The 20,983-nt window shown below is 40.2% G+C and overlaps 1 protein-coding gene across 1 annotated transcript in view; it reads left to right on the top strand.

Annotated features, from left to right (window-relative positions):
• COL11A1 (collagen type XI alpha 1 chain) overlaps positions 1 to 20,983 on the top strand; it is a 623,839-nt gene that overhangs the window by 457,834 nt on the left and 145,022 nt on the right. The window contains 5 exon segments of the mRNA XM_029618381.1: positions 1,119 to 1,172; positions 6,366 to 6,419; positions 10,663 to 10,770; positions 12,545 to 12,634; positions 17,230 to 17,283. Coding sequence (XP_029474241.1) covers positions 1,119 to 1,172; positions 6,366 to 6,419; positions 10,663 to 10,770; positions 12,545 to 12,634; positions 17,230 to 17,283 — 360 coding nt within the window.

The following is a 20,983-nucleotide window of genomic DNA, read 5'->3' as shown; positions in this document are numbered from 1 at the left end:
GGATATTTGCTCTACTTATATTTGTAAAGGTCGTAGGATTCCAGAGGGGCTGAAAACCCATTCTACCAGGGCACAGACAGCTTCCTGGGCCTTCAGGAAATTTGCAGAGTGGCGATGTGGTCTTCGCTACACACTTTCACCAGACATAACCGTTTGGACGTGCGTACCCAGCAAGAGGTGCCATTTAGTGGGGGTTTCTTGCGCATGGGTCTTTCAGGTTCCCTCCAAGTCTAGGGGTGCTTGGGTGCGTCCCGCTTATCTGGACTGATCTGGGTATGTACAGGAAAGAAAAATTGGTTCATACCTGCTAATTTTCATTCTTGTATTAGCACAGTTCAGTCCAGAGTCCCTCCCCGTCATTGCCAAAAGACTTTTCTGATAGCCGTTGTAAGATAGCTGCACCTTTCTGATTAAGTTTGTATAGTTTTATGGAGATCAGAAGGGCTCCAGGGCAGTGGATTTTCAGCCCTGCCTTACCTGTTTGCCTTAGAGGTATTTTAGGTAGTTTCTATTTACTTAGCTTGGGTACAGTTCAATACTGAGGAACTGCAGGTGGCACTTTCGGTTATGTAGTGGTGCCTCAAGGTTTTGTTCTCTGCCTCCATCTCCTGGTAGGGATGCATAACCCGCTTGTCTGGACTGCTCTGTGGTATTACAGGAATGAAAATTATCAGGTAAAAACCAATTTTCCTATAATGCTACATGCCAAGCATATCTAGATATTAGACCTTTCCACAGCTTATTGATTCTGCAAAAGAGAGACCAACATTAATTTAGAATATCCTGAAATCTAATGGGGATTTAGTAGGTAGGCTGTCTTTGATGCACTGAAAATTACTTCCTCAGTAATACATGTGGCAGTACTACATAAAGGTGGTTTGTTTCCTCATTTTTTTTTATAATTTGTGGCTTTAAACATAAGCATTGATCACCACTAGAGGTCCCTCTTTAACCTTAATTGGTAGGCTAACCAACTATATTTAATTTTGTTCAGAAACTGGCATGGTCACAATGTTCCCTTCAAAGGATAAAGTTGGAGTTCAATGCATTAGACTCAATAGAGTATTATTTTCCTAGTGTCCATGAGATGGAATAAGATTGTTCTTTTCCAATTTTAGGGACCACCTGGAAAAGATGGATTGCCTGGTCATCCCGGTCAGCGAGGAGAAACTGTAAGTGCATTTGTTCACATGAGAGCTTTAAAGCAAACATTTCTTGCCAAATAGCAGAAAATAGTTCAAAGCATTACATCTAAATATGATTTTCTTTTATTCATTTTTTTCTGGGGACTGGGTGTAATTGGTTTAAATAAACTGTTTTAAAAAAAAACACCACAAAGCAGCAGGTGTCTGTTTAATATTTTTCCCTCCACACTGGGAGATGAAAATATCAACAGTGTACCACAATTAATAGCAATAAATGAAGCAGATGATGACAGTACATGATGATAATGAAGAATAATACAACAGTATTTCCTTTGGAAAAGATGCATCAACAATAGCATAATTCTTGCCTTTCTCAATTAGTGCCATATCACAGCAATTCAATCCACAGGGTAGCATTTATTGCCAACTATGGAAGCTAAGAATTTAAAGGCACAATCAAAAATAATTCAGAAAGAAGTCAGAGCATGTGCATGGAATGAGTTCAAGGGCACACAATGAGGGTAATATTATTCAGTAAAGTGGCCAGTGGACAAGTTATCCGGCTAAAGTTAGCCGGATAACTTGTCCCGGATATTCAGTAGGATAAGTGTTCTGCTGAATATCCCTGATTAAAGTTATCCGGTTAACTTTAACTGGATAACTTTAAACTTGCCAGCTTTTTAATATAGGTGGTTTAATAAGTTGTCTGGCCTTCCATGGCTGGATAACCTGCCTCTTAACTGGATATCCAGTTAAATGTTGCTGATATGCTGTAATAAAAATCTCCTGACCTGATTCCTACCCTCTATAAACTGTAAGGGTCCCTGCTGGCTGAGTCCACTCCCACCCTCCTAAAACCCTCTGACGTAAAATGAAAAAAATGAAAGTGCCTTCCTCCTGAGCAAATGATGCCCTTTTGATATAAGATAATTGAAAGGTATAGCTGTATGTCAATATGGAACCATCTGCTCAGGAGGAAGCCGCCACAGTGGCGTCAATGTAGCGTATCCTTGTAGCAGACAGCATCATTTTTTGTCATTGGGCCTGGACTTAGGCCTAGGCCTCAGGCTGGGCCCTGGCATCAGTCTAAGCCTTAGCAAAGGCACCCGGACCCCAGTGCTGGATCAAGCCTTGGCCTGGTCCCAACAGAAGCCAGTTTTTTTTGTTTTTTTTTAATGTACAAATAGAGGCTATTTTCCGTTCATTTAATTTGGAATGAGCCAAAAATACCCTCATTTTTAGCTTTTTTTCACATTTGTTTCAAATGAATGTACATCCCTAAAATGTATATGGCTCTGCCAGTTACCTTCAGGGCCATTGCCATGGGTACGATTTCACTCTGCTCATAGACTTCATTGGCACTTCCAGGAGAAATGTCTACGGCCATCTCCTGCACACTTTTCTTTCATGGATCAGTGCTTAATTGTCAAATGGGCTTGGAGAGTCGGACAATTTGAAAGCTGCATTTTTCCCCTATTACCTAAAATGCACTGTGCATTATGGAAGGGGTGCATAGGTGGCACACATCGTGTCATTGCTATTACTGCTTTGTTTGAGAGACTGAAATGGAAGTTCTGCTTTAAGCTTCAGAAACCAGCAAAGCTGGCACCAATTTTCCTAAGTGCGGAAGGATGATTTCTGGAGGCAAACCTGTGCAAATGAGAGACAAATGAAGGAGGAACTACTGTTAGCTGAGGAGGAGAATTATGTGACCTGACATTTATTTTTTGTCTTTATTGGGAAATCAAGGGTCATCTACTGTGACAAATTATTGGTGCAGATTAATGTAAAACTATTCTTCTGTTTTTATATCATTCAATGAGAGGGCAGAGGTTGGAAAGAACATAAGCATGATAGATGGATGAATATGTTAATTTCTAACAGTTTCATGAAATCTGTAGCGTCTCCTAGATGCCTCTAGTTTAAATTATTGCAAAATCTAATGAGAAAAAGTATAGCTAGAATGGTATGAAATATATTTATTTAGCATCTGATTGTACATCAAATAGCAATCAAAGGATACATTTTTAAATGCATAGTCAAGAAGGAAGCTGCAATCCTTTGATTTACATAATCCCAAAAGTCACCGCTAACACCTCCTCAAGCAAATTATTGAACAAATAAGGGTTTATTCAGGTAGAATGCCTGAATCTACCTAAGTGAATTTTCAACGAGTTGTGAATACCTTTAGGTGTAGTAAAATGAGGCATTTATGGCTCATAACTTGGTCCGGAGAGAAAACTATGGGGCAGCTAGATATACTTATGCGGCTAACCTGTCTGGGATATTCACTAGAATAAAAAGGTTGCACTGCTATACCCGGCTATCAAAACGTTAGCCATATAAGTTTATCCAGATAACTTTAGGACTGCTGTCTGGCAGCCTTAAACGTATCCAGCTATGTCAGGGGTAGACAAACTGGTAACATATTTAAATCCTATGGTTTGTTACGCTAAGTCCAAGCTTAGCTGGACAAACCGCTTTAAATGTTGACCCCTATATGTTTAAAGAATGTTGGTGTCTACCAGATTTGTGTATTTTACACCATTGTTTTAGGTCATTTAAGTGTATGCATGTACTTTTAGTTGCACAACAAGCCAATATTCAAACACAAATTATGTGGTTACCTTCAATTTGAATATTGTTGAATGTGTGTGGGTGTGTAGAGTATCAGATGCCCTACTGAAAATTTATCCTCAAATGGTTATTTTAAGCGAAAGTATAAGAAAAACAGGAAAGCATGGAATGTAGCTTATATAATATCAAGGTACCAATTTATCAAGAACTGCTAATGCATATTATTTGTAAATAGGCCCTATTGAGATGAATGGAGCCAATTTGTAATCAATGTGTTTTGATAAATAGGCCTCTAAACCATGAAAACCATGGTGAGTACCATGCTTGTTACAGTGATTACGGCATTCTTGGCAGGATAATGCAGTGTTTTTACATTGCTTCTCTAACTCACTACACTTGATCTTCACTGTTGGTCTCCTATCCAAATACCAGCCAGGTCTGGCCCTACGTATTTTCAATGATCTGACAAGCTCAGGCTTGCCCAGGTCAATGCTGCTGCAGGCAGAGGGAGGTTTAGTAATACACAATTTTTTTTACATTACATATTTCTATATTTAAACCAAACAAGTTTGGATATGGTATTATTTCCTCAAACCATTTGTTATCCAACTAATTGAGAAGCATGCATTTTTCTTATTGTGTGCTTAAACTGAACTATATTTGAATAGCTTATTATAAAGCTAATTTGAATATTCACATCATTCGGATTGAAACAGTCTAATAATATCTATATACTGCAAATAATATTTTGAAGTGTCAGTGCTTTAAAATTCAGTTTCCAAACTAAAGTTTATCCTGTATTTTTATTAATATAAAAGACATTGATTTAAATTCTTATGAATGATACCATCCTTTTAAAGTTCAAGAATCTGCAATTCAATTTATATACAAATATTACACATTAAACGTTTGGGATACATAGTGAAAATATGACCCAGTGATACTGTATCATAGGCTGTATAGGTAGCTATAGGCTGCTACTCCCCAGAGATCAGCCTGGTGAGCGCAATGGGTTTGTAGTAGAGGGGGTATTGCCTGAGAGAGGAAGGCTAAACCCAAGCAGCACAATACGTGCCAGTGGAATGTTAGTTTGGACCTGCAGCCACTCTGTATTATAGGCCAAGATGCAAGCTGTGCAGAGAAATGGGTGAGAACATTTAGGATTAGTACCCTAAGGGGTACAAATGCACTGGTTGGGACCACACAGACTGCAATGGGATTAATTGTTACTAATTTTAATGTAGAGGGGAGAATTGCACTCTCTCTGTATTTCATTCTGAATCACTTAGAAGGTGACAATATTGTGGTGAAGAGCTCAAAGTAAGAATTAGGAAAGACTTGGACAATAGTCTTTATTCAATCAAGCTAGAATTGTCTGGTCAGATCTGAAAAACTAAAATGGGCTTGTGGGATAGACGAGTAACTTTTAGGCTGGAGACACAATCCACACTGACTCCAGCCTTCTTTCTTAAAACATTTCACTTTATTAATCACACCAGCATTCATTCACAGTTTGTAGACTGCTTACCTCCAGCAGTGTACTCACAGCTTTACCATAGGACAGAGATGTGTCAGGAGCTGCCTTCTCTTGAAGATTCAGGGCCTGTTTGTTCCCAGCTGAGCTCACATTTGTATTCCTCCTCCCAGGGGACCTGCCCACAGAGTCTCTCTATGGCTTTTAAGGTGGACCAGCCTAGATGACTGGTTCCACATAGATTAAGGAGGGATTGTAGGACCATTCCTTTACAAGGCACGATAGAGATGGTGTCAATAAGAAAAAGGGTAAATTGAAAGGTATCAAAACTTGTTTAGAGAAATATGCAGATGGCATGGACATAAGCTGCAGTTATAAAATTATAAAAATAGTACAGGTGTATCAGTCAACTAATTGAGTTTATAAACTGGAAAATAGATGGAGTATATCTTTGTGTACTAGACTGTGGGACAGTATATTGGCTTTCCTTCTCTGAACTCAATGTTGCACCATTGATTCAAATCAACAAACTGTTGCCAAGAGTTTGACAAAGTTACCAAGATGTAATGTGGTATGTAATTGGCTTCAGGCAATCTTTGCAATCCCAAAAGAGTATAGTAATATTTCTACTTCAGAAAGAAAATCTATTTCATATAAAAATTGACAAGTACAGACCATTTATTTATTTATTGCTGTGCCTAAATAGCTAAAGACAACATTTTGTTGTGTTGGACTTTCTTTTCTACTTCTTTGTATGTTTCTACTTCTCCTATAATATGTATTATGTAAATATTTCGATATTCAGACTATCCAAATATGTATGTAATACTTACTATTGGATGTTGATATTACAGATATTTTGAGAGTTACTGAAATTGTATAGTACAATTGTGAGTTCGTACAAAGAAGAACTTGAAGCACAGCAGCAGCATTTGTGCTTTTCAATGCATCATCTTTATACAGTTTCTTTCTAATTCCATGATTGATGTTTTCATTATAATCTTGAGATGCAGCTAATTCATGGATTTTTAACTTTTTACCAGAGTTGGCATACTATCATTTTGAATAGTCTTGAATTTTATATTGACAGAATATTAAAAAGGAAGTTATATTGTATTTGTTTTTTTGTATTACATCAAACTTAATTATTATATGTTATCGCTCTTCAGGGTTTTCAAGGCAAAACTGGTCCTCCAGGTCCAGGAGGTGTCGTAGGTCCACAGGTAGCATACTTCACATTTTATCTTTGTATTTGCTATTGCATGTAGTTAAATTATTGCTTGTGATCAGATGAATTGTGGGGCTTTTGAGATATATAACTATAAGGATTGTTAACATAGACATAAATGATGTCCCCCAACACTTCTATTCACCTTTTCTCAAAAGCTGCTATCTTACTATGACAAAAGCAAACTCAGCAATCAGCTTAGTAGAATAAACAGTGACAACTGGTTTATTTAAGCAATTTTCAAGGCAAACACCAGCTGAGCAAACCCGAGTCAAAATATTCAATCTTGCTTCACAGATGCCTTTGTCACCCACCATGGAACCAGCTGGACTATCTCTTTCCAGCAGCATATAACCCACCATTGCACAAGCTAGTCTGTGTCATAATCTTTCCTACCATTAACTGGCTGCTTGTCCTCTACAGGCATTGCTAAAATATCAACCTGCATAGGGCTGCATCCTGGGAGTCACCTGAACCATACCAACTGCCAATTAGGCTAGTTAGCAACAAGGTGATGCCAGTCACAGTCCTACCTCCCTCTTCCAGTTAGTAGTCCCATGGAGCAAGACCCTGCTTAATCCAGGTTCTACTCTCTATATCACACTACATCAGCCCCTGTGACATTGTGAGGGCAAAGGCTATCGGCGCCATTTTGAATACTGGCAGCCGACTGCCCGAGTGCAGGAGATCACTCCCGGACCCCCGCTAGACCACCAGGGACTTTTGGCAAGTCTTGTGTGGGTCAGGAGGGTCCCCCAAGACTTGCCAAAAGTCCCTGGTGGTCCAGCGGGGGGTCCGGGAGCCATCTCCTCCACTCACACCCTTGACTGCCGGTATTCAAAATGGCGCTGATAGCCTTTGACTTTACTATGTCACAGGGGCTACCGGTGCCATTGGTCAGCCCCTGTCACATGGTAGGAGCACAAGATGGCACCAGCCATCCATTGCTCCTACCATGTGACAGGGCCAACCAATGGCACCGGTAGCCCCTGTGACATAGTAAAGTCAAAGGCTATCAGCGCCATTTTGAATACCGGCAGTCAAGGGTGTGAGTGCAGGAGATGGCTCCCGGACCCCCCGCTGGACCACCAGGGAGTTTTGGTAAGTCTTGGGGGGGTCAGGAGGGTGGGGGGATGTAGTTAATTCAATTTTAGCCAGGAAATGAATAAGAATTAACGCATGAACGTATCAGGGGCCCCCCTTGCCGAATGCAACATATCTGCCCCCCGACGAATACGAATCCCGAATGCAACGTATGGTGTCCCTCTGCACATCCCTATTAAATAGTACCAGGCAATAAACTCTCACAATCCACTCCATGCTTTGATGTAGCGATCAGCTCACTGCCCTGAAAAATACCAGAAGAAAATCAGTAGGAGCAGCAGCTTACTATAGGTAACATTATGTCATAACTTCACCAGATTACTGTGTGTAACTGTCTATCTACAATCTAAAACCAAGCCATTTCTACTTGCCATGAAACTCCTGATTGGATCACCCCACTTGGCAATACTAACAAAGAAATCATTGCTTGTGGGATGTTATAGTACACCTATCCATCCTTGATTCCTTAGCATATAAGACATAATTATTTATATTCCACTTTTTGACACTTCAAAGCCGATTACATTCAAGTACTGTGGAGGGTATTTACCTATCTCCAGAGGATTTACAATCTAACAGGATTATTATCAGTTCACTTTAGGTCCTTAACGCATGCGATAAGGCCCTTACGAATGAGATAAATATCGCAACACACATTAGTATGCAAATGTTTCACTTAGTATGCAAGTGAGAGGAGTTAGTGGAAATGAAGGTCTGCTAGTGCAGAATGTGGTACAGAAACACACATTGGGGCGGGTTTGGGGGGGTTTATATACACAGTCCGAGGAATTAACTGCAAATTTGATATGACTGATGAATTTGAATCAATGAAAGGTACCAACAAGAGCAACAAGCTAGCTAGAGACTGCTTTGTACAAATCAGCTACTCTTGTTGGTACCTTAAATTGTTTCAAATGATAGAAATTCAATCATATCAAATTTGCAGTTAATTCCTCTGCTTCTCTTCAACTCTGAAGCTCTCAGGGCTATCTCAAGGCACTATAAGAAGGAACACCAACCTAGTTGGAGTTACCTGCACCATCTTCCATGGCTTATGTTCTTAAGTTCTTATGCTTGTGCAGTTCCCCCCTTTTTACCAGAAGATTTTGCAGTTTGGGGGTTTTTGAGAGCTTCTATTTCCCACAGCAAAGGGTTTGGAGCATGTGTTTCATCAGCCACACTCCTCAGATTATGCCACACACATCTGCATCCCAGAAATACAACTTAGATCAGTAAGAGAGGCCTTGCAGAGGACTGAATACATGCCAAGGAAACAGATGCCCAGTTGGTCAGAAGAAAGGCAAAGAGTATGAATCATCTCTTCTCTACTCTTTTATCCCCAACTGGGAAGCCTGCTTCCAATTGTTCACTTATCCCTGGTATCCAAATCCACCACCTATGGTTTTTTTACTGGCTGCTCAGGCAACAAGAAAAGGCAGTGATGGGTTGGAAAGAGGGGTACCAAGATGGCTAGTATCATGTTACCACTGGCTTCACCAGCACTCTAGCATAGAATCTCTCCTTTTCATCAGTAAACGTAGGAGATTCCCTTATCAAACAAAAGTATTACATATACTGGAGCCTTCATAATAGTTTAAGGCCTAAAATTATATTCAGTTCTCTTGTGACCTTGCAAGTTATGGGTTTGTTTTTCAAAGCCACCTATTCACATTAAACACTGTTTTATGCACATACAATAAGTGACATTTTGAAAATAAGTTACAGGGTTGTACATAGAAAAGTATGTGCAAAATATCATTTTTTGCGTACTTTTATCTGCACTAAGATGAGAGGTTTGAGGAGGATGGAGTCAGGGTGGGGAAAACATGTATGCCAATACTTTTGATTGTCAAAATTATGCACATACATGCAGACAGCTATACCTGCTTAGGAGCAGGTGTGAATTTCTGCGCATATGTGCACCCTCATATCGGAACAACCCGCAAATTTTCAAAACGGTCCCTTAAGCACATGTCCTCTTTGCAGATTTGAGCTAAGGTCTTCAAGTGCCATATACACTTTAGCTCTATATGGGTTGTTATAAAATTATCCTCTGTGAAAATATACTTCCTTATAATATTCTCCAATGTCCTGTAGGTCCAATAATGGGCCCTAGCAGCAAATAATTAAATGTGATTTACATGTGTAAGTTAATTAATGTATGAATATTTTTATAGTGTGAGTACTACTGTAGTTTTCCCATTATTTGCATAAGTTCTGTTGGCACTTTATGTACCTAATAAAATGCCATTTCCCCATGATGTAGAAACAGTAATATAATAAGTGTGCAAAATGCAGGATTGAATTTTTCAAGCATGAGTTTTTTTTCTTTTATTTATATTCAGCTTAACATATTTGCATATATGTTGAGAATTGTACATAGACTATACAATAGGCTTCTCCTTAAATTGTAATTGTCTTCAGTCAATTACTTGATTAGTTCTTCTCTAGCTTCTGTGAATGCCTTGATTATGTCAGTAATCAAGCCAAGTCATCCAATTCCCACTGACCAAATTTTATATCAAGAAATGTAGTCACGATTTTATGCACATATTATTCTGCATGTTTCCCCTTTTCAGTCACGTTCCAAATTGATACCTCAACACATATAAAGGCATAATGCAAAATTATGCTACTTTATACCCGTACATGTTATTTACATGCGTCCACTATCATGAAACAAGTTAAGCCACGATAATATGTGACATTATGCAATTGTAAATATTATTGAATAGGCAGTCTGACATTCCTTCAACTGGTGCATCATTGTTAGGACTACCAGCTCTGAAGGTAAACCCCACCACATGCACGTGGCCATTTTTCCCCTATCCTTCTTGCCAGACATACACTTCCTGTTCCAGAATGTATCCCCTCCTTGCCGCTCATCCATCATTTGCTCCTTTTTGTGACTGATCATCCCCCTGTATTCATTCTGTCCTCATCATTCATCCGCCCATAACATTCACCCCTTCCTCCTCATCCTATTATCCCAGCGTTCACCCCCTGTTCACCCTCCCCCAGTTTTCACTCCCTCCTCTCGTCACCCCCTTTTCGGCATGCATTTATTTATTTGTTTAACGGTTTTTGTTTCCTGACCTTGCCACGGCATCTTGTGCATTCACTTTTGTATTTAGGGTCCTACTGGTGAGACTGGCCCAATTGGTGAAAGAGGGCATCCTGGACCCCCTGGCCCACCTGGTGAACAAGGCCTTCCAGGTACAGCAGGAAAAGAAGGAGCAAAGGTATTTTTATTCTACTGGATAAAAGTAACAAAGGATCATACAGTGAGCATTTAGTAGATAAGATAAGACAGAGTCCCTCTGCTAAGTGCATGGAGAACTACTGCTGAAATGACATCAATGCACTAATAGCAACATTTCTGCTTTTATGCGGACATGATGTTAGACCACATCCCATTTGGTAAAATGAGAAGTTAATTTCTAAAGTAAAAGAGCCCAACCTTGAGGAAAACATCATCAAAAACATTTGATATATGTTCTGCAAGTTAATCCATGGCAAGGATGTGAAAGCGGCCTGTCAAGTCCATGCTATTTAGGTCCCATAAATACAAAGGGGACAATTTTCACGAATCCGCTTAAGTGCAAAGTTCATGGGATAGTTTTGAATCTGTGACACAGGTAGTTTTCCTTTTAAAAGTGTGCCTACGCAGGTACCTAGTGACCGATATTCCCGCAAATTTTGCAGCACCCTTTTCTGAAATCTGAGGAAAGAGGAGGGGATAGTGCACATGAGAGGAGAACATTTCGTTCTGCTCATGTTCTTTATTCCCCTGGCCTAAGTATGTCACACATGAGAATGCTCCTAATGAGACCAAAAGTTCCCATATTTTAAACTTCACATGCACATTTTAGCCTTTCTGAGAAGGGCAAGTTTCAGATAGGACAATTTACCCAGGTTAATTGTTATTTACCCGGAGAAATGGATTTAAAAAGTGATCTAAAAAAATGGAAGAAACCATTTAATGCACAAGGTCCCGTAAATCACTCATGCTCCACTCCTATGTCAAAAGAAATCCATGGCTTATGCTTCACAACTCTCTAAAACCAATCCCGTCAATACTTTGTCTCTGATCATTCAATCTCCACAAGAACTTGACTCATGGCTGATTCATTTCTCAAACAATCATCAAAAGCTAGGAGCATGGAGAAGCTAATGGGGGTGACTGCCTCCTGCCGCATACCAAAAGGGAAAGGTAAGAATCTGGGCTGTGGTCTCTTGACCTGTACAGCAAGACAGATGGAGAAAAGATTGACTGCAGGATCTTTCAGATGCACAGCTGGAATGAAGGAAAGAACCACAGCAGCTGACGCTGGCAAACTATCCAGATTTCGCACCTATGTTGACTGCTTGAAAATTGCTTCCTTGATTCCCTTTTACTTGAGAATCATGGAAGCCTGATTCACGATAAGGAACAATAGAACCACTTTCTGATAGGTATCTCTCACGCATTTTCTATATAACAAACATAGCTTTAAATTGCTTTACAACTGTTTATTTTATTTATTTATTTATTTATTGAATTAAACATATTTATTGCCCGCCCTTCCTAAAAGTTTTGGGTGGGGTACAATGAAACACACATAATTATTAAAACAAAATAACATAAACCAATGCAAAACTACTGCTATATGAGATGGCATAATATAGACACACTGTCTGATCCCACATTCTGGTTACAGGAGCAGCTGTAATACGGACGTACATAATGTAGAAGGTATGCAATGATGCGCTTTATAGAGGCAAGTTATCAGGAAATACATATTTCAATGTGTGTGAAATAAATGTGATTGACAGTAACTTTTCATTGCACTTCTGTGCTGAAGTTAATCTTTTTGTCAGGTGGTAATAAGAACATAAGAACATAAGAAAATGCCATACTGGGTCAGACCAAGGGTCCATCAGTATATAAGACTTCAGTATATTCTGGGCAATGTCTGGCTACTGTTGGCAGGTGTGAAACATCAATGGTGATCACAGTTTATCTCATTTTAACAGGGAGACCCTGGTTCTCAAGGTGTTGGTGGAAAAAGTGGACCCCCAGGACTCCGTGGATTCCCAGGAGAGAGAGGTCTTGCCGGAGCTCAGGTGTGAAATAAAACGTTTGTGGTACAGAATTTTTTTTTTGTTTTAAAGATAGCATACAAAGGAGAATTGGAAATGGGTAGGAAGGATTTGCTTTTTATAGGTTAGATTTTTTCAGATTTTCTCATTTAAAGAGATGAGACATTTGAAGTCACCACTTTAACAGGATGCTAAATTATGTTTTTATTACCACAGAACTCTAAATGTCAGATTTATTAAGATTTTTTTTTCCCATAATCACCCAATAGGAGAAAATGCTTATTGAATCAGGCCCTAAGCTGTTATAAGTTGATTGCCTGTTTTTCTTATCATTTAAAAAATATATTGCAAATAGTTTTCTTATTTTCAAACTATAACATAATACATCATTTATGCCTTTCACTTTTTTTTTTTCAACTTTCCAGGATAATTGTCCAGATCCTGGTCATACTTACTGATCAAGAACATAAAGGGTAGCCTCTAATGAGGCAAAACACTTTAAACCACAATCCCCAATTTCCTGCAGCAAATTTTTCTGCCATTAGCAAATTTTGTGAAAAGTTTTTCAAAATTTGGCAGCAATTATGTATCAAATTTACATAATTTTACATAGTTTCATATATCTCCCTATGCAAAAAAATGTGAGTTTTTATTAAAATTATTTTCATGTTTTTAAACAATATTTATATAAAAATACAAAATGTATGATGTAAAAAAATCAACACTCAAGTAAAGACATAAGGGTAGATTTTAAAAGGCCCCTGCGCGTAGATACCGGGGTTTACATGTGTGGCCGGGCCTTGCACGTGCCAGGTGAATTTTCAAAGGGGCCCGGCCACATGCATAAATCCTGGTACGTGCATAAGTGCCGGGCCTTTTCGAAGGAGCGAGCTGGGTGTGTGAGGAGGGGCGGGGTGGGCCAGCTAGCACGTGCAACTTACTTCAGCTGAGGAGCTGAAGTAAGTTATGAAACAAAATAAAAAGGAAGGATAAGGTAGGGTTTAAGGGGTAGGGAGCAGAGGAGAAGAGAAGAGGGCGAGATTATAGGTAGTGGGGGTATGGAAGTTCTCTCCCAGTCCGCTCCTTAATTGGAGTGGAATGGGAGGGAACTGTGAAAAAGTGCAAAAAACAGAATATAAAAATCTAAATAAATAAATAAAGAAACTGTGGAAGACAGGAATGCGTTGTCGTGCGGAAATTGTGAAAGTCCCCCTCCTTGCGCGCACCACCCGCACAAATGATCGTGGATTATAAAATCTGGTGTGCATGTGCGTACGGCCCACGGGTTTTATAACATGCATGCGCCGCCACAAACATGATATAAAATTGGCACGTCCATTATAAAATCTACCCCGTAATGTCTTCTGCAGAAAGGTGAACTTTTCTTTTTAAAAAGTTTTACAATTTCGCTCACAAAGGCATTGAACAGAACTCGCCCTAGGACAGATCCCTGAGGCACTGATCTTACTTCTCAGATGGTGAATTGCACTTACCAATACCCTCTGTTTATCACTTATCCAGTTTCTATCACCTTGGGATCCACCCATAATCTGCTCAGTTTATTTATGAACCTCCTATGTGGGACAATATCAAAATTTTTGCTGAATCTAAGTACCACCTCATCCATCAGTTGCTTCGAATCCTAATCTCTGGTTACCCAAACAAATTGATCAGATTTGTCTGACATGTCATCTCTTTGGTAAAGGAATACTCAAGAAGATGTGGCAATAGATTACAATTTTCAAACAATTATAAGCTGCTCAGAGGTTTAATGGCATCATCAAGACATCAGTGACATTTACAACTGAATTCATGGACCCTTGACATGGACTGTGTTTTGTAAAATGCAATGGGATGGACCAAAACTTGGTAGCACTAGTAAGCGGGTACATAGAACAGATTAACCACTTATTGGTCCCTCCCGATGCAGTTTACAAAACACAGTCCGTGTCAGGGGACCATGAATTCATAGAAACATAGAAACATAGAAATGACGGCAGAAGACGACAAAACGGCCCACCCAGTCTGCCCAGCAAGCTTTCACACTTTTTTTTTCTTTATACTTATCTGTTACTCTTGGCCCTTTGTAACCTTTTGGTTCTATTTCCCTTCCAACCCTGCCATTAATGTAGAGAGCAGTGCTGGAACTGCATCTAAGTGAAGTATCTAGATTAATTGGTTAGGGGTAGTAACCGCCGCAATAAGCAAGCTACTCCCACGCTTATCTATTTACCCAGCCTGTGCAATTCAGTCCTTGTTGGTTGTTGACTGAATATAAATCTACTTTTCTTCATTCCCCCTGCCATTGAAGCAGAGAGCTATGCTGGATATGCATTGAAAGTGAAGTATCAGGCTTAATTGATTCAGGGTAGTAACTGCCGTAACAAGCAAGCTACACCCATGCTTATTTGTTTACCAAGACTATGTAATTCAGTCCTTGTTGGTGTTGTCAGAATATAAATCATATTTTCTTCATTCCCCCCTGCCGTTGAAGTTGTAAACATATCACTGATATCTTGATGAAGCCATTAATCCTTTGAATAACTGGAAATTTCTTGGACATTGTAATCTGTCGTCACATCTCCTTGTGTATTCCTATCTGGATTGGTGATTTGGGCTTCCTCCTCCATATCTACATCTCTTTGGTAAAACCATGCTGCCTCAGATTCTGAATCCACTGAGCTGAGGCTTATTCTACAATTTCTTTCCTATTACCTCCAGTTTTATGTAGATAAACAATATCCATCCATCTCCAGTCTCACAGAACCAGTCCTATCTCCAAAGATAAACTGAACGCATATTCAGTATCAGCAGACCCACCAGAATTTCTTGAGCTTACTTAATATCCTAAAATCTATCCCATCTAGTCCCGTAGCTTTGTCTACTTTTAGTTTTGTGAGTTCTAGTGAACACTGAACATGTGATTAGAGGATGTCAAAAGACTTTATATAGTTAAAATTGACTTTTAACCACATTTATTTATTTATTTATTTATTTAAATAATTATTATTCGCCTATAGCAAAGTAGTGCACATAAATCTAATTTCTTTAAAGTCATCCCTCTTTTCCACAGTTGTCCAGCTAAATTATGTATGCACAAAATTGCAGTGCACACAGATTTAACCAGAGAAAAAAAGATTTAGGTTGAGGTATGCCTGGGCCAAGGTTTTTTTAATTTAGCCAATTTGCATGATATTCAAGGCTAATGAGTTAAATTTGTCCACTTATGTGCAGCTGCACAAATAGCTAACCAAAATCTAACCACAGATGTTTTGTGTGTTTGGATTTAGCCAACTAGTCACACAGCCACACATTTATCCAGATGAATAATCCAGATACAGATGACTAAGTCATTTTATTCGGTTACCTTTGGCTGCTCTACAGTCATTGAATAACACCACCTTATTGTCCCTGCTTTGTCCTTATTTTTTCACAAATTCCTCTTTTTTGCCTCTCACCTTTAAAATCCACCCTCTGCAGTTTCTCCTTTCACTGACATACCTGAAAAAAGAATTGTCACCCTGCTCTACAGCTATAGCTATCTTTTCTTCTGTTCATACTGTTGCCATCCTGACTACCTTCTGTGCTTTTCTCAGCCTTTCCAACTATTCTTTCCTACCCTTCTCTTTCTGTAATCTCTTCTGTTAATCCATTTGACTGTACTTTATCAACCATCTTCTTTTAAAACCATGCTGGTCTCCTTTCCCTCTTACTTGTATTTACTTTCCTGACATACATGTTTACAGCCCTTACAATAGCTTCTTTTAGATTAGTCTACTGTTCTACTACACAAAAATCTTTCCATCCTGCCAGTACTTCCTTAAGGTGTTTCCCCATTTTAATTAAATCCATACTCTTTGTTTAGGACCTTGTCCTTTATGCAAGCCCCCTCTGCCTCATTCATAAAACTATACTGTCTGATGGTTATTGGGACTCAGATGGCCATCTATGTGGATATTAGAATCACTTTCCCCATTCATAAGTTTTACCTATTATCCCTTCCCTTATATATTATGTTACCATTTGCCTGAGGAGAGCCACACAGGGAATTCAGGATCTCTCTATTTCTGATTCTATAGATGGGATGTTCCAATCCATACCTCATAGATTAAAACCCCTCCACTAGAAATTCTTCCCTCTGTATTACAATGTTGAGTATATCATTGATTGTATTTCTATCCAGCTTTTCCACCTGTGCCAGAAATCTGTAGCTTTCTCCCCCATTTCCAAGATGACCCATAGCACCTCCTCTTTTCTCCATCACCCCTACAGTCCATGATGACTCTACAATGAATCTAGATGAATTTTGCCCCAGATTTACAAAAATTTGAAAAAGTTGAAAATCCACGTAGTTCAGTTCTGATCTATAATGATTCACACATCTATTTCCTTGGTATGACAATGTTTCTCTTTCATTCCCTCAACCTAACAGCATTACCTTCATAACACACAAAAAAATCCCATGCACAGTAGGAAGCTCAGACATAGGGATCCCTGTGTTGCAGTGCTGTGCTACTGACAGCCCATGGGGCCAGACTGATGAGGTTGTCAATGTAAAAACATGACCTCTACTCCTTTTGTTTTAATCAGATCATTAATATTTGTTGTTTCTTTGTTAGGGTCCTGGAGGTCTAAAAGGAGGAGAAGGCCCACAAGGTCCACCCGGACCAATTGTGAGTAACAAAAATATTCTGTTTAAATAAGCCATTTACCAGCACATTGTGATGTTTTTGACAGTGATTTCTATACTATAATGAAAAACCTATAGCATCAGGTCAAGAAATAATGGAATTTTGAAGCTTATAAACTAAAGATTTTTTTCCTTTTGGAATACATGGGGAAAATGTCTTGTTCGTAAAAAATTAAATAAAATATGAGAATGGCTCGGTTATTAGAACTTTAACTGCTGGACCACAAGGTCAAAATTTGAAATTCAGCACTGGGACTTTTCTGACTTCTATACTTAATGCAGACATTGGAATAAAAATAAGAAAGAAATTCATGGCTGGAAGGTCATAGTATTTGAAAAAGATATTAGACTGTGGGTAGTTTATTTCATGCATAAGTCTAGGGCCAGATTTTTTATGCTTTACTTATTTACATTCATATATTTATTTATTAATCATATCTGCCACTGGCTTGAAATATGGTACATAAACATAATTATAACATTAAATCGTCACTTGTATGTCGCGCAGAGACATAACAATTTGCTCAAAGTAAGACTCATGTAGACACATGGAAATTTAGTAAACTTCTTCTCCCCCCCCCACAGACAACAAATGAGAAAAACCTTTTAGTATATCTGGCCCCAAATATATCATACAATTTTCTAATAAATGACATATCGACCATAAAATTGCTATATATCACTCCTAAAGTCCTGACCGTTTTCAAAAACATGTCTGTAGGAAGTTGAAGTTAAGTGATGCAAACCAAAATCTACTTATGATGATGATGCAGGAATGTTTGATTTTATTTTCAAGCAAATATATCATAAAATGTTTACACAGAGACACTATGGACACTGTGGTTGAGTCCTGTTGTTTATATATAGCAGTGGTTCTCAACCCAAACCTCTCATGCAACCAAGCCAGTCTGATTTTTAGGATATCCACAATGAATACATTTGAGATAAACTTGCATGGTATATGCAGACATCTCACATTCTAATTCATTACGGATGATCCGAAAATGTAACACATTCGTCATTGAGAACCACATCTGTATAGGTTTGACAATGTATGTATTGCTGATTGAATACAACTGATTCCCTAGATCAATGAATGTTTAACAAATCATACAATAGGTAAGGCAGTAATCAGGCAGCTGGGACAGCCCTTCCCCTGAGGATGAATGGTGAGGTACCCAACTTGAAATGTCAACATTACTCCAAAATAAGAAACAACATGCCTGACTGCTGGAGCAATTAAAGGCTGCCAAGGTATCCAAGCCTTTAACTGTATTTACCAAGAAGCATGGGTAGCACAGTGCCAGGAGCAAGCCCTTCCACCCCATCATTCTTACTTGGCCCACTGTGGGCAAGCAAATCTAAGTTCAATTGATGGGTGTAATGACTGGGTATCTGCAGGCAGCCCTTCCCAAGCAAGCAAGGCTGCCAGCCCTCCAGGCCCTCATAGGACCTCGTCTGAAGTCTGCTGCAGACCATGTCTCTTCACCAATATGACATCCATACCATAGGTTGTGTCCTGAATTCCTTAGCATTTGTATTCATTTCTTCCCCTCAAAGATATTCCATCCTGACTTCCCTGGTTCGGGTACACTGCTTCTCTAAGATATGACAATTTGTTATGTTCAGTGGATCGCCAGTCCACCCTGTGGCCCGCCATCCCTAGCTGCCAGTTGTGCCCAGCCACATGGCTTCCTGACGCCGCGCCTCCCCTGCTTCTGGTTGGCTTGGCTTGGCGTTCTCTTCTGAGTACGGCAGGATGCCGCGCCACTCCAGTCTCTCTCTCCTTGGAATTGCAGAATGCCATTGGGGCATCAGGATCGGGACCGCCAGCCAGCCATCTCTTCCACCTCCCTAGGTGCGCACACAGCCATCTCCCCCACTTTTAAAGGGCCAGTGGTGGGAATGGCCAGGCTGCGCCCTCTGAAGATGTCACAGGCTGTTTTCAACAGTGGCCTGGATTGGCCACTGTTGAAAACAGGATGCTGGGCTTGATGGACCCTTGGTCTGACCCAGTATGGCATTTTCTTATGTTCTTTTCTTATGACTATATAAGGCCACTCTACACATTCCTCCATGCCTTGGCAATAGGTTGTCTCTTCTAGAGAAGTGCATTGCCCTGATTCTCATTCCCGAGTATGTTCCTGTCTTTGCTCCTGGTTCGCTGCACTCTAGTTCCTGTCTTCCTGGTCAGTCCTTCCTTCATCTGTCTTCAGCATCTTCTCCACCCCTCCTCGTTCCTCGCCTCTTGGATTGGACTTCTGGCTTTTGACCTCAGACCGGCTCCTAGCTTCTTCTCAGATTTAACTTCTGGCTTGACCTTGGCCCGAACCTTGATGCTACCGGACTTTCGCTTGCTCTGACCACTGTCTGAACCACGACTCCGCCTGATCGCTGCCTGCCTAGACCTCCACTTGAACTTGACTCTGCTTTCTCTTCCTATACTGGCCTGTCACATTCGCATCTCATCGAAACTCCACCATCCCAGAGGTCTGCGCCTAAGTTCAGCCGGCCCCGGCACCAGAGGGCTCAACCTAAGAGAAACGAGGTCTGGTATGGTGAAGTTCCTGCTGGCCCCTGCTCTAGTCATCTCCACCTACCAATGATGGGGGCCTGCAGGGCTCCTCCCTGCAGGTTACGCCAACTCCCCTCTGTCTAAGGGTCGACACTCCCAACACAATTGCAATTCAAAATGAGTAACAACATGTTAATTAAAGCATTGATCACTTATATCAAATACTAATGCAACAGTCCTGTCTAGAACTGGACATAAGATTTCTGTGAAAGGAAAAGAGGATGTGTGGTGGGACAATGTGGCCAGCAGCACTGCCTTCTTAAACCCAGAGCTCCCTCCTATTCCCACCTCCCTCTCACTACATTCAAATGACCCAATCAGAGCCGCAGATATAAGGTGGCCAGATCCTTCCTCCCATACCTCTAAAGTCCCCAAGGTGCTGGGACTGCTGGGATGAGCAGCCCGATCTGATGTGGCATGTCTCAGCCCCCCACCCCCCACCCCCACCACCACCATTCATCCACATGGCCATCAAACCAGAAGTGACACTCTGGTCGCACAGTTCCAGCATTGTCATGTTGGAACATGCCTCAGTGCATCAAGGACTTGCATCAACCCCCAGTTGAGCCCCCTCTCTCTCTCGCTTCCTTGTTGAGGTTGACCTCAGGATGCCTGATTACTGCCAGGCTGTTTAGGCACAGCCCCAGGCCCTTCTTTGTTCCAATCTCAGTGGAAAACATTTGAGATATTCTAGCAATATTAGGGTGTGAACCAGGGATGACTGTTACATGAAGGCTTTAGTGGGCATCCAATTATTTTTTTGTAGATGGTGGGTGGAGGACTCTCTCATATTCCACTTCTATGATCTTCTTTCTCTGCTCCATGCATGATTGTCTTCATGCCTTTGCAATACTCTTAAAAAATCTTCTCTCTTCCTGTGATCCCTTCTCCTGCTGTGGGCTTTGCTTCCCTGCAATAACTGGCCCTTTAACTGTGGAGTGGTTAGCAGGGGATTGCATAGCCTGATGGATACAGGGAATGGACATTCTAAAATGACCATGCTCACATCGGTATGACTGCATTCAGCATTTCATTAGCTTTGTTAATATGGTGTTAAATTACAATTAAATATACACCATAAACAGACACTTTTAATTCAGGACTGTAT

The sequence above is a fragment of the Rhinatrema bivittatum genome, chromosome 10, assembly GCF_901001135.1.
Source record: "Rhinatrema bivittatum chromosome 10, aRhiBiv1.1, whole genome shotgun sequence".
Taxonomy (NCBI): domain Eukaryota; kingdom Metazoa; phylum Chordata; class Amphibia; order Gymnophiona; family Rhinatrematidae; genus Rhinatrema; species Rhinatrema bivittatum.
This window is presented reverse-complemented; position numbering and strand designations above follow the sequence as displayed.